Source organism: Anopheles marshallii, chromosome 3 (assembly GCF_943734725.1).
Source record: "Anopheles marshallii chromosome 3, idAnoMarsDA_429_01, whole genome shotgun sequence".
NCBI classification, from domain to species: domain Eukaryota; kingdom Metazoa; phylum Arthropoda; class Insecta; order Diptera; family Culicidae; genus Anopheles; species Anopheles marshallii.
The window spans coordinates 29,615,573-29,627,694 of NC_071327.1; the positions used below are offsets into that span (position 1 = coordinate 29,615,573).

The 12,122-nt window shown below is 43.0% G+C and overlaps 1 protein-coding gene across 1 annotated transcript; it reads left to right on the plus strand.

Moving 5' to 3' along the window:
* The first annotated feature begins 286 nt into the window (after positions 1–286).
* Positions 287–11,710, plus strand: LOC128716240 (trissin receptor). Its single transcript, XM_053811160.1, has 8 exons — positions 287–710; positions 3,511–3,655; positions 6,705–6,864; positions 9,017–9,214; positions 9,331–9,492; positions 9,604–9,815; positions 11,116–11,317; positions 11,573–11,710. The coding sequence occupies exons 1-8, from the start codon at positions 287–289 to the stop codon at positions 11,708–11,710; spliced, it is 1,641 nt and encodes a 546-aa protein (XP_053667135.1).
* Positions 11,711–12,122: the final 412 nt, after the last annotated feature.

Sequence of the window (12,122 nt, forward strand, 5' to 3'; positions counted from 1 at the left end):
CACATCGCATTCACCCAAACCGGCGGCAGATGGTGTTGAAGTGAACGATGAAAAATCAATTCCCACACGCACACGCAGACACCACACTGCTGATTAAAACCACCCATTAAGCACAGCGTCCGGACAGACGGTAGCAGTACGAATGGGGCAGATTACCTGTAGAAGCCATCAATCATATCCGAGCCGGATGCAGGTGGTGTGAGTTCGACCAAAGGAACGTCCCACGGCGTGATATAACAAGCCAAATCAAACCCACCAACCTGCCAGTAACTGGGGCAGTTAAAACATGCTAGACTTTCCCAACGGGACCACCACCACCAGTTCCGTCGGTGTGATGAGTTTCCTCAGCTCCAGTGCGGCCTTCCTCGATGAGCTGGGTGCGACCAACGGTGGTGGGCTGTTGCTGGCGGCTGGAAATTCTTCACCTGCCAGTGGAAACGTCTCTACGCTAGGCAACTACTCGACGGTGGTTAATGCGTCCTCGTCACCCGCCACTATGCTTTCGTTAGGTAGTGCAAATGGATCGGTTGCACCGCTGCTTACTACGGCCCTGCTGAACGTGAACGGTACGGGGTTGGAATTTCCCGACGGTAGCAATCTAACACACTCGTTCACCAACTTCGTGCACAAGGAGTTCATATTCGATCGGACGGACGTGCGGGTCATATTCATAACGCTCTACTCGCTGGTGTTTTGTTGCTGCTTCTTCGGTAAGATGCTACAAAATTGAGTATTGCTATTTGCAGACGATAGGTTGATTGATTGAGGATTTATATTTTCCTGACGATAAGATAGTTTTTGATGAATTCTAGCCAGAAATACTTGTCTGATTTTGGTCGCTTATTGGTGGCTTGTTGTAGGGTTGAATATTGTAATGACACTTCAGCTCAAACCCCTCCAAAGGCAATTGTTGTATCAAATTTACTGCTCAGTAACAGCACAGTTCTAAGAGTCATCAACCTAAAAAGAATCAACGCGCGTGTGTCTCTTAACGATAATATTTACCATCGATGGAACACCGTACACACCGAATAAAACACACATGTTCCTACCGCACTTTCCACAAATCAACTGGAACGGTTTTGTTTTTGCGTTACCACCATTTCAAAACCACCGCTCGCATGGAGTGCCAGCAATAGCCGATTGCCTTAGAAACAACTTGAAAAACAACACTTTACCGACCTCCGCAAATGAACTTTGTTCGCATTAACTTGAAGCGAGTGAAGCTATTGATAGCAATCAGTACCGTAAGGAATCGTCCATCCAGGGTAAAGTCCCGGTTGAATTATTTAACATCTCCATCCTGGGGAGTTGCCATCCATTCCTTGACGCTTCGTCCTTTACTGATTCCTTCGCTACGGAGGAAAAAACTTCACCAAACCGGGTAGAGTGTTTCTTTTCACGTGTAACACAGCTTTTGCTTTGTGTTTTCCATTGCCTAGGGAAGCGGCCATTCCCACGGAGAAAGTCATTCGCCTGGAAATGTGTTTTCCACTCCAATACCTACACATGCAGTTAGGGATAACTTTTTCTACGAAGCTCCTTCGTGGAATATGATTACGTGTGTGATTGTGTGAGAAATTTCCAGGAAAACGTAATTCCGATTGGTCAGTTAATCAAGCACCGCCAACTCCAGTACAGTGTTTGCCTCACGAGTTCGCTTCCCGAAAAGTGTTCCGTAGCGTGATTAAAAGTGGTTGTTTTTTGTTGATTTTTACCATAAGTTTTTTTTTCGAAACTATCCAAAATAACGCTTCGGCAATGTGAAATCATTTATCCGGTTCGATAACACGCCAACGGAAAGGAAATCCGTTTTCTTTCCTGCTGGATCGAAAAATCATTCACTCCGCAAGCCAACTGCCGTACGCGGTACACAGCAGATAAGCAGATTTATGGCCTCCTGATTGCGGGTGTCGTTAAGTTTGGCCTGCCAATTATGTCTGTACTTTTGCTTGCCTTTTGCCGGCCCGCTCATGGGGCCGCACTTGGGGCAAACACCAATTTCACCGCGACCAAATATGCTTCCGTGATGATTTATGACGCACGGTGACCGCAAAACCCCGGTACGTGTGCCGGGGCCAGATTTCGATAAAACAATTACAAACCAACGTATCAACGCGCACGATGATTTATTGCATTTATTTGGGCATCGAAATTATTATTATTCGGTTGGTTCGGTAGTGTAAACGTAAAATTTAAATTACATTGTGCTTCGATGCACATGAAGTGGTGCTGTAAGAGTACGAATCGATTGGTACGGTGAGTGTTTATAATTTATTTTTCGCGTAATTGCTCACGATACCGCAGACAAGACTGTTTAATTGCTCGTTCAACGAAACGTTTGTTTAATGCAACAATTATCTCGTTCTGGCTCAAGCTTGTGTTGATCATAACGCAGATGAAAGTTGTAATGGTTAGGCTCAAACACTGGGACAGGTTACGTAAACAATTGAATATGATGATTTTTAAATTAATTTAGTGTAGTAAAAACTCTGTTTTAATCAATTAACAGATACAACATCATAATTTTATAACATTGACTCTCCGTCTACGCGTAAATAAACTCAACCGAAGCCAGAAATTGTAGGCATAGACCTCTTGAGGTTCTTGTGCCAAAAAAGAAGGAGAATTATTCTTTGCTATGTTATCAGAGGTTAACTGAATTCTTAGTTAATAATAGTAAAAGTATGAAACTGTACTTTGAAATATCTACGAGTTCTTTGAAATATGAAGCTAATACCAACTTGTCACGTCAAGACTTGACAAGTTTATGGTCCGTGATATGATTTATATCCTTGCCTTACTATACTGGACCATGCTGAAAAGATGATCTGAAAACTTTCATTTCAATTAATCTGAATAGAAGAATAAAACGCTCATCTGCGGCCTTTTTGTCTGTTCAAAATGGTCTATCGGACGGATCCGTCGTGAAAAAAACACGGCGAACGCTCGGACTTCTGTTAGCGCTACTGTTAGACATCCTTTGTGATACGCAATTCCGGTCCAATGCCACTGAACTGAAACGACCCCCGATAGTAACGCTTCATTCTCATCATCACCATGGTGGTTTATTATAGCTGCCCGATTTTTTCTCCCCCGTAAGAAATTCTCCATGGAGCAGGCTAAAGATAACTCCCTAATATCTCCCCAAGCGGGACACCAAAAAGGGTCGATCAGGATTCCTTTTCAAGGATGATTTTCCGAGACTTTCGTGCGTTCATATCAAGACTCTGGGAGGGGGTCACGAAACCGTTGAAAAGATATTCTCAAACTCCCGACTTGCTGGTCTGCATCTTCGCCAGTGAACCCTTCTCGCTGGGTATTTCTTGGATTTCGGATAACGTGTCAGTAGCAGCACCGACGGGGATACATCATTCGGTATTCTCCGTTCACCTCCGTCAATCAGCTTCAGGAGTGTAGCTTTGCTGGAAAACTCCACCATAGGCACGTCATCATTTCATTTCTGTATGTGTGTGTTTTCACCCCACATTTCAATACTTTTCATTGCAGGGAACTTGCTCGTGATTCTAGTGGTGACGCTCTCCAGAAGGTTACGCTCGATAACAAATTTCTTCCTCGCGAACCTGGCCGTTGCCGACCTGTGTGTTGGGGTGTTTTGCGTGATGCAGAACCTTACTATCTACTTGATCGAAAGGTAAGTCCCACCGGCAACGTCAATGACATTCACCCTGGATGTGCTGTGCTTACTTCAAAATACTACGCTTTCGCTCACACCAACTGGTAACGATTCGAAGAATTCTCTGTTTGGGTATACGATTTGGGACAATAATTGATTTTAACATTCCTTAATGCCTCCCAGCGTGAAGATGCCGTTCCAACCTACCAAAACAATCTGCGTAACTAATCGATAGCGATTAATGAGGAGGAAAATTCTGAAAATCAAACCAAAAATCATCGAATCGGACATAATCTCCATCCAGCCACGGTTTGCAATAACATAAAAACCCAACCTCCAAATGCTGCTAATAGAAGGACATTAATTACAATTTTGATGGTATTTGATTCTCCCTCTTGCGATCGATTTGAAGCTATAACTCGTGAACGTTGAGCAGAAAGGAAACGTTCCATTTGTTTCTTCTTTCTCGCTTTTTAAGTCCGTTGGAATTTTCCTCTTATTTTTTTGGCGCAAGCTCTCAACTTTTCCCAAGGACGACTTGTTCAATGAAGCGAACAAGCTGCCATTACTACGTCAATTATTAATCTTTAATGATGCTGCTGAGTGTAGTCATCCAATGGTGGCGATGCCAGACTGTAGCTTAAAAAATAAACCCCACGTTGCCAATTGGAAGATGGAAAAGAAAAGCGAACAGCTTTTTAATTATTGAACCGCGAGGTTTGCTCAGTTCGCAATCATCCCAAGCCGATGCTCGTTTGACAAAAGATCACGATAGCAGGGGAGTTTGGTTCGAGCTCCCGGTGTACTTTGGCTTTGCAACATGGCCGAGAATTAACTTTAAAATCAACATCATCTTCATTCCCATTAGAGAAGGTTGTAGTTTATGTGAATAAAGTACACACGAGTAGGATTTAAACACCACACACTTGATGCATAACTAACTCCAAGTGTGTGTGTGTGTATGTGTCTCCATCATCTTTGTCCCCATACCACGTGGACACATAATCTCTTTACCTAATTAGCGAGCATAATTAAAGTTGGTAGTAGCACGGGCTTCTTGCCACGACGAACCGGATGGGATGCTATCCAATTTCCGTGCATCCCGACCGCCACGTTACGTCAGTTAAGTTTCCCGCCAAAGAAGGCCGCGCCCCACTCTAAAAGTTCTCCCGCAACATGATTCCCAAATCTGAGCGTAATGCGATGGCGCTGGCATTGCAAACTTAGCGCGAGGCAAAATTTCGAGTGGAATCAAACCCCCTAGTGCCTTCGCATTGTTGTGCGGCACGGCTGCGTTGTGTCTTGCTGTTGCTGATGCGAGAGGCGTTTGGTTGCAGACGTTTGCGAACAGTGTATCTGCGTGCAGTGGCGCAGAAAACTTTGGTGGTGCCAGTGATGTCTTACGCTGCGGCGAAGGAAAATAACGATCGTTTTGGTTGTCTCTGTCTCGTTTTGCATGCGAAGACCGATGGTTTGATAGAGATAAACGAGGGCGTTTATGGGGGTTGCGGAAAAAAGTGCAAAAGCCCCCTCTTTATGAAAGCAGAACACAAAAGCCAACCACTATTCTACGGTTTTCTGACGCTGATGAGATAAAAAAGATGATATATTCTAAAGACAGTGATGGTGTTTGTATTGCTGAGGAGTGTTATAAAAGACTGTGCGCCCTACGCTTATGTTGTTGAAGCTGAATTCGGAGAAGTTTATTTGAATGTAGCTAATGAAACATCTAACCAATAAGCAGAAGGTGCATATGTTTCGTTTGCTAACATGCTTCTTAATTGTTTTGGCAATTACAGTTTGGTAAACAGATTTATTCTACTGAATAAAGTTTCAAATAAACATGTTTTATGTTGTTGTGATTGTTAGTAATTAAATGTTATGATAGTATTATGCCAATTTATGAGACTTATATGTCAGTTTTTAAAGTTAACTTTTTATTGTTTAATAAAAATAAAGTAGAAAAATTGTAAATATAGTACTAATTTGACTGCTATAAGGAAGAACAAGCAAGTCATCGATTGCAAATAATTTGATTTACATTTAATAATTTAATTAACAAACCTAATAGTTAAATTAGTAAAATAATCAGAACAATAGCTAGTAAAGAAATAGTTAAATAATAATCACATATAACCATAATTTTGACCGCAATAATATGATAAACTTTATTTTTCTCTCACTTTTATTAAAAACTTTAAAAAAAATTAAACTTGTTATAGCGCATTAAATAATCTACGCTATGAAGTATTAAAATTTTCAAAACCAACTTACAAACCAACTTCACGTATTGCTGTCTGGTTCTACTGTGAGTTGTGTTGACTTACACTACAGCAATTGTGCCAGCAGCATGCTACAAATGTAACGCGTATCCTTGCAAAACATTCCATCGTAGCGGACGTTATTTTTCACAATTTTTTTCCGTTTCCTTTACCGTGTTCAAGAGCAAATGTTTATACGAGGCTTGTGCAATAGTGTGAGCGAACAATCTCCGTGCCGGAGGAACATTTTATGTTCACAGCACGTTATAAAATGTTACCCGCCTAGACGCCGTACCTTTGCCATGAAAGAACAACCCAAAAGAGCAGGAAATACAATTGCAAACAAACGCATACAGCTGTTACGGGAATATGCTTACACTAATAAACAAACAGTGCGGAACGATGTTGCATGGGGTTTAATAAAAATTCGTTGTGCGGGTGATCTGTTTTTCCCGTGTTTTGAACGGGATATAGTTGTATCCAATGAGGAACCGCATCCAAAGAATCGATCGAACAAGAAAAAAACCAATACTCAGTTTAAATTCGACGACTGAATTCCGACTGCGATGTAAACCTGATGTCGTCATCAAGAAAGTGAAGATCCGTGCATTATCCCGCATCGACGAGATGTGTCATGTGTCACTGTACTAGCTTCGCTGTAATCTCTCCCATCAGCTACATTACTTCGGCAAATCTTCCATTTCCTTTGCCTCTAAACCAAAAACAGTTAGAAATCTACGTGTGCTGAGAACGCTGACAACCCGTCAATAACATTTTGCCTGTTGTCTGCCATTTACTTCCTACAGCTGGGTGTTTGGTGACTTCCTCTGCAAGATGTACCAGTTCGTGCATTCGCTCAGCTACACCGCCTCGATATTCATCCTGGTCGTCATCTGCATGGAGCGCTACTTTGCCATCATTCATCCGATCACGTGCAAGCAGATCCTCACATCGCGCCGGCTCAGGGTAGGTAGACCGGCTGGTGTTTGCCAAACTATGCGAAACAGCTGTTGGTATCTCACTCGCTAGTAGTTGAACGTTTCTGTTCTTCGAAAATAGAAAAGATTAATCACACTGGGGCAGAAAGGTTCTGGGAATTGATTTTAATGTGTGTTGTTCTACGTTCCAAAACAACTCTATTATGGGGATGTTTACAGCCGTTGCAACAGCATGAATATGGTAAAGCTAACGAGAATTGTTTTGTATGGAAATTTACACATTTGGTCTGTTTCTACGTATAAAACGGAATGATTATTAAAATTTATTTCAAGCTGAATTTAAGTTTATTTGAAGTTTATGAAAAGTGCATATAGTTAGTTATTTTTAGTGAACTCTGTTAAAGCTGGAAACTGCAAAATTAAGACTAGGCTTACCTAAATATCCTCACCCCGTAGCGTATCATTAGCCCATCCGATTTTCCCTGACAGAACAAAAAGACCATCCTGACGTACATGTCACGATCGATTGCACTTTCCATTCAATAGTACGAGTGTAACGATGCGACTTGAAGTATTCCCTAATTATCCCTCGAAAGGGCCACTCATCCTGGAACTACACCAAGAAGCCAGCACGGTTCGCGTTGTTCCATTCCGTTGCGTATCCACTCAATCGTCGCACTGAATCGAAGCGAATCGATATCGCCTCGCACGCTCTCTCCTATCGACGGCAAGCGGACGCAAGCGACGGCAAGCGGACAATCCAGTGCTGGTCCTTTGTCCTTCGAAACGATCGTCCACACAAAGGAACGTCATCGACGTCTTACCATGTCGTGCCGTTGTCCACAGATCGATAAGCAGTAGAGCAAACAATATTGCACCCAAGTCCCACGCGCTCGCTGCCCACATTGCATCTTTGCCTGCAGGAAAAGCTGCATGCATCAGATGGTTGCTTCCATCGTACCGAACGCTGGCCGGAAAAGTTTAATCTCGCTAACAAACAGTGTGCGCTTTTGTGGTTGTCCTCACCATCGGGACTCGGGCAGCCACCCCCCGTTTGGAGCCAATAATCAGCTTAACTGCACCACCAAAAAGGAACAATCTGTCACGCGTTGCACTTTGGCTCCGTGGCAGGCTTGGGCCGTTTGACGGAAGGACGGAAGCTCTTGTGTCGCCGTTGTTGATTTTTAGTTACGCTTGCACCGAACCATGCATTTTACATACAACAACAACGCATGCATACATTCAGTTACCTTTCTGGAAAGCATGAAGGTAGATGCGAAAGGTAAACGACAGCATTCCAGCTGAACAATAATTCATAAGAGTGGGAACTAAAGCTCGTAACAAGTGGCTCAAGCCTTAGTACAAACATCTGCCTAATCTAATGCACTTTAGAAGGCTTTCGTTAAACTTTCCAACGATTTGTTTTATTAAAAATATTCTTCGGTTATAGTTCGAATAGCTTTTTTCACACGTATATTTGATCGCCAAAAATAATGAATGAATTAATCGATTATTTCAAGCTTGTTTTGTATTTTACTGTTAAGAAAAACGAAATTGGTGAGTGTGTGAAGCACATTCTGTCGTGCAACATTAAACGCCTGAAAGTATGCAATATGTACTTGTCGGTTAATGTGGTTGTACGGTCCTCAACAAGCACGCACTCCTCATAGATCATCAAAAACGATCATTATGATAGTAATTGCATACATTTGGGTGTAACGACCAAAAGACTTTACACCAAGGGATATTAGTTGTACACAGAGTCATCTAGCTGTAATAAACATGGAACGTTTCAAGACAGAACAGTTAGATAGTAGTGGAGCTTCTGTTTTTCTTTTATCTGGAAAAAATATTGAAACTTGACATACCAATTTAATAAGTATTTGAATTTATTGTATCTTCTCGTTATTTTAATGGTAAAATAGTATTAAAAACATTAAAAATTACCAAAAGTTCATCCAAATGCCACCAACATGAACGATACATTATTCGTAATCAAGCCTTTTAAAACAATTAGTCGATAAACATACTATTGATGTTTTGCCAAGTAACTTAAGACATCGAATTTATCCTTCCTGATGTCAGCGTAATACTATTCCACATCATAATCCACCAAAGAAAAGAATCAACCAGATAACATCTCTCATCGCTCTCATTAATCTCCATCTAAATTCATGTAGCTGGTCATCGTGGCCGTTTGGATAACGTCCGCCGTCTATTCCATCCCGAAGTTTATCTTCGTACGCACCATCACGAACAACCTCGGCGATGACCAGCTGGAAACGATCTGCATCGTCAACCGGAAAATGTTCAACTCCGAGCTGTTCGACATCATCAACTTTGCCCTGCTGTACCTACTGCCGCTTCTGGTTATGACGGTAAGTGCTCATTACGTGTCACTGTAGTGGGTGTATGTGTGTGTGTGTTTCCATTTCCTTCTACCACTGCTACCAACCTTCATGAACACATTCCATTCGTCGACCTTTTCCTTCAGGTCCTGTACAGCCGAATAGCGATAGCGCTGTGGAAAAGCTCACGGGGGCTGGAGCGTCACATTGCGCTGCAAAACACGACCTCGTCGAGCTACTCGAGCAATTTCCACCGGAAGCCAAGCAGCAAGTACGACAAGCGAACCACAGGTGTCACCGAAAGCCAGGTAAGTGTCCGTCGACGGAATTGTGTTGACCACATCCGCCCGGCACTCCGGAGATACCGGGGTTTTTTTAATGTTTAATACAAACACCACACCTACATCTCGCCCACACAGGTATCGGTGGAGTCGGATAAGGTGGTGGTTACTACCTGGCCGGCACAGAACAGCTTCCACCAACGGCACGGTACCCAGCTGACGCAGGTGTCCCATTCGTCCAACAACGTGCTGCGGGCTCGCCGTGGCGTTATTCGCATGCTGATGGTGGTGGTGCTCACTTTCGCCCTCTGTAACTTGCCGTTTCATGCGCGGAAGATGTGGCAATACTGGTGAGTAGCCTTTGGATCACACCGGGGGACGACTTGCAACGAGAACGGCATAACCGTTAGCGAAAGTGACTTCATATTTCATTTTTATCGACCATCGTTGTCCCTTCCGATAGAGCGCACTGACGTCAACGGCGCGCTCAGGACCTGGTAGAATAAAATGATAAGCCAAAACGCTTGTCGTGCGACCGAAAAAAAAAACGTAATGAAGCAACGTCACAGTGCGGGTTCGCATACGAAATTGCTATTAAGATGGTCGAACGCCCGACAAAAGGGAATAATCATGCACGTTTAATTGAAATATCGCACCGGCGCAGCGGTAGCATTATAATGATTTCCTCAATAAAGGACACACGCCAGAGTCACCTACCTGGATTTGCTCTCTGTCCATTTAACCTAACCTGATTCGTGGCGCTTGGAGCTGATTACGCTGACCACAGGTTCGCTAGATGATTTATACGGTAAAAAGGATAAAGGATTTTCTTTGTATGCATTACATAATGAACAGAATTTAAATGGTGATATGAAAAATCCTAGTAAAGGTCTTCTAAAAAATGCATCGACATCCAACCATTCTCCCCTACACCAGTTGAGCTCTACATGAGGTTTCTGAAGGTCACTGATGGCCAGTACCATTTTCAGGGTTAATGGTTTTCTGTGAAACGTTTATCATTGAACAACCCATCTCCTTCAGTAAACTCATTTCTGATAAGGAAGGAGATGCCAGGTTAGTACAAAAGTTCACATTCTCTTTCACGTCATACGTACTAATGAAAGCAACTACTTTGGATTGACACCGTCATTTGACAAGGTGTCATTTCATATCCCATTTCATGTCCTGAAGGAAGGAAGAATTCCTTTTCCGTTGTTCGTTAGCCACACAGGAAAATTCTTGGGAAGCGTGGTGTTGAAGTCGCCAAGATTCTGACATCGTGATTCGTCAGAGAGATGTTGTTCATCCACGCCTCTGTCTGCTCTTTCTTGGAGATCAGATACGTCTACTCAATGGAATCGATTTCTATCGATTTCTTGTCCAGCTTTAGTCGATGGCTTTGTTCTCCCGAGAGGTTATTGAACTGTTTTTGCCTTGGATTTCATTCTGTAACCTCGTTTACCTTTGAAGCTCTTTATGGTCATTTGTGCTTTGGCAAAATCGGGAATGTATTAAGAACGCCTTGTTGGCCAAGTCTGGAGGAAATTGCCTTCTATTTGTAACTTCAATATTTTAACACCAGCTTAAATCTGTTACATATTATTGCAGTTTTCACTATTTCTTTAATCCTTCTATTCCTATCTATTCCAGGTCTACCGACTATAAGGGTGACTCAAACTTTAATGCGCTCTTCACTCCGCTCACCTTTCTGGTGACGTACTTCAACTCTGGCGTCAATCCGCTCCTGTACGCGTTCCTGAGCCGCAACTTTCGTAAAGGCATGCGTGAACTGTTGCTGTGTTCCTTTAAGAAGAACAAAAACAAATCGCTCAACCAACGCATCCCGCTCCACGTAAGTACAGGCGCAATCGTACATTATGCCACCTTCCAACATTCAGCCATTTTTTTTATTAGCAAAAGTTACATTATAGCGTTACGTTACGTTACGTTTCTGGCATTGAACTTGTTCTGGGTTGCGTTGGCATTCGCCTTTGCCTGGTGCTGTGCATGTTGTGCTTTCTCATTTAACATCGGCGCTCACCTCACACGCTAAAACCGTTCGCCCATTCCTTAACCTGTCCCTTCGCTCCTTCTTCGCCATGCTTAGCGACCACGGTCCATCCTAGTGCTGCTGCGGCATGCCATGCTTTGCTGGGCCACGGACAAACCGACCGTCTCCATTACGACGCATTGTCCTTCGCCGACCACCCGCTCGCTCGATGGCGTCGACGAGCGGATGCTGTGATGGGATGCGCATCAAACCACAGCAGGTCCGAAGGACGCCGATCGACAAAAACGAAGACACGCTTCCACACGGAAGGTACCACCTATTGGTTCGACTGCTCGGTTCGGTTGGTTCGTTGCTTGCTCGCATGAAGGGCAAACGTCCAATGCTCGCTGCTGGGCCGTACTAAAACAGACACGAGCATAAACAAGCTTTACAAAACGGGTAAATTGGTGTCAGTTAATTAATGCATGCAAACGTTCCTCGATAGTCATCAGTAGCTAATTCCATTCTTGTATATAAGCAATCCTTTCTCAGAAGCTTTCTCCTTGGTTTAGTTTCATATTTTTTTCTTTGTAAACAAATATTGGCATCGATTCGATATGATTTGAAAAAAATGTTAAATTATTTAAGAGTTTGTCTTAATTTGTGA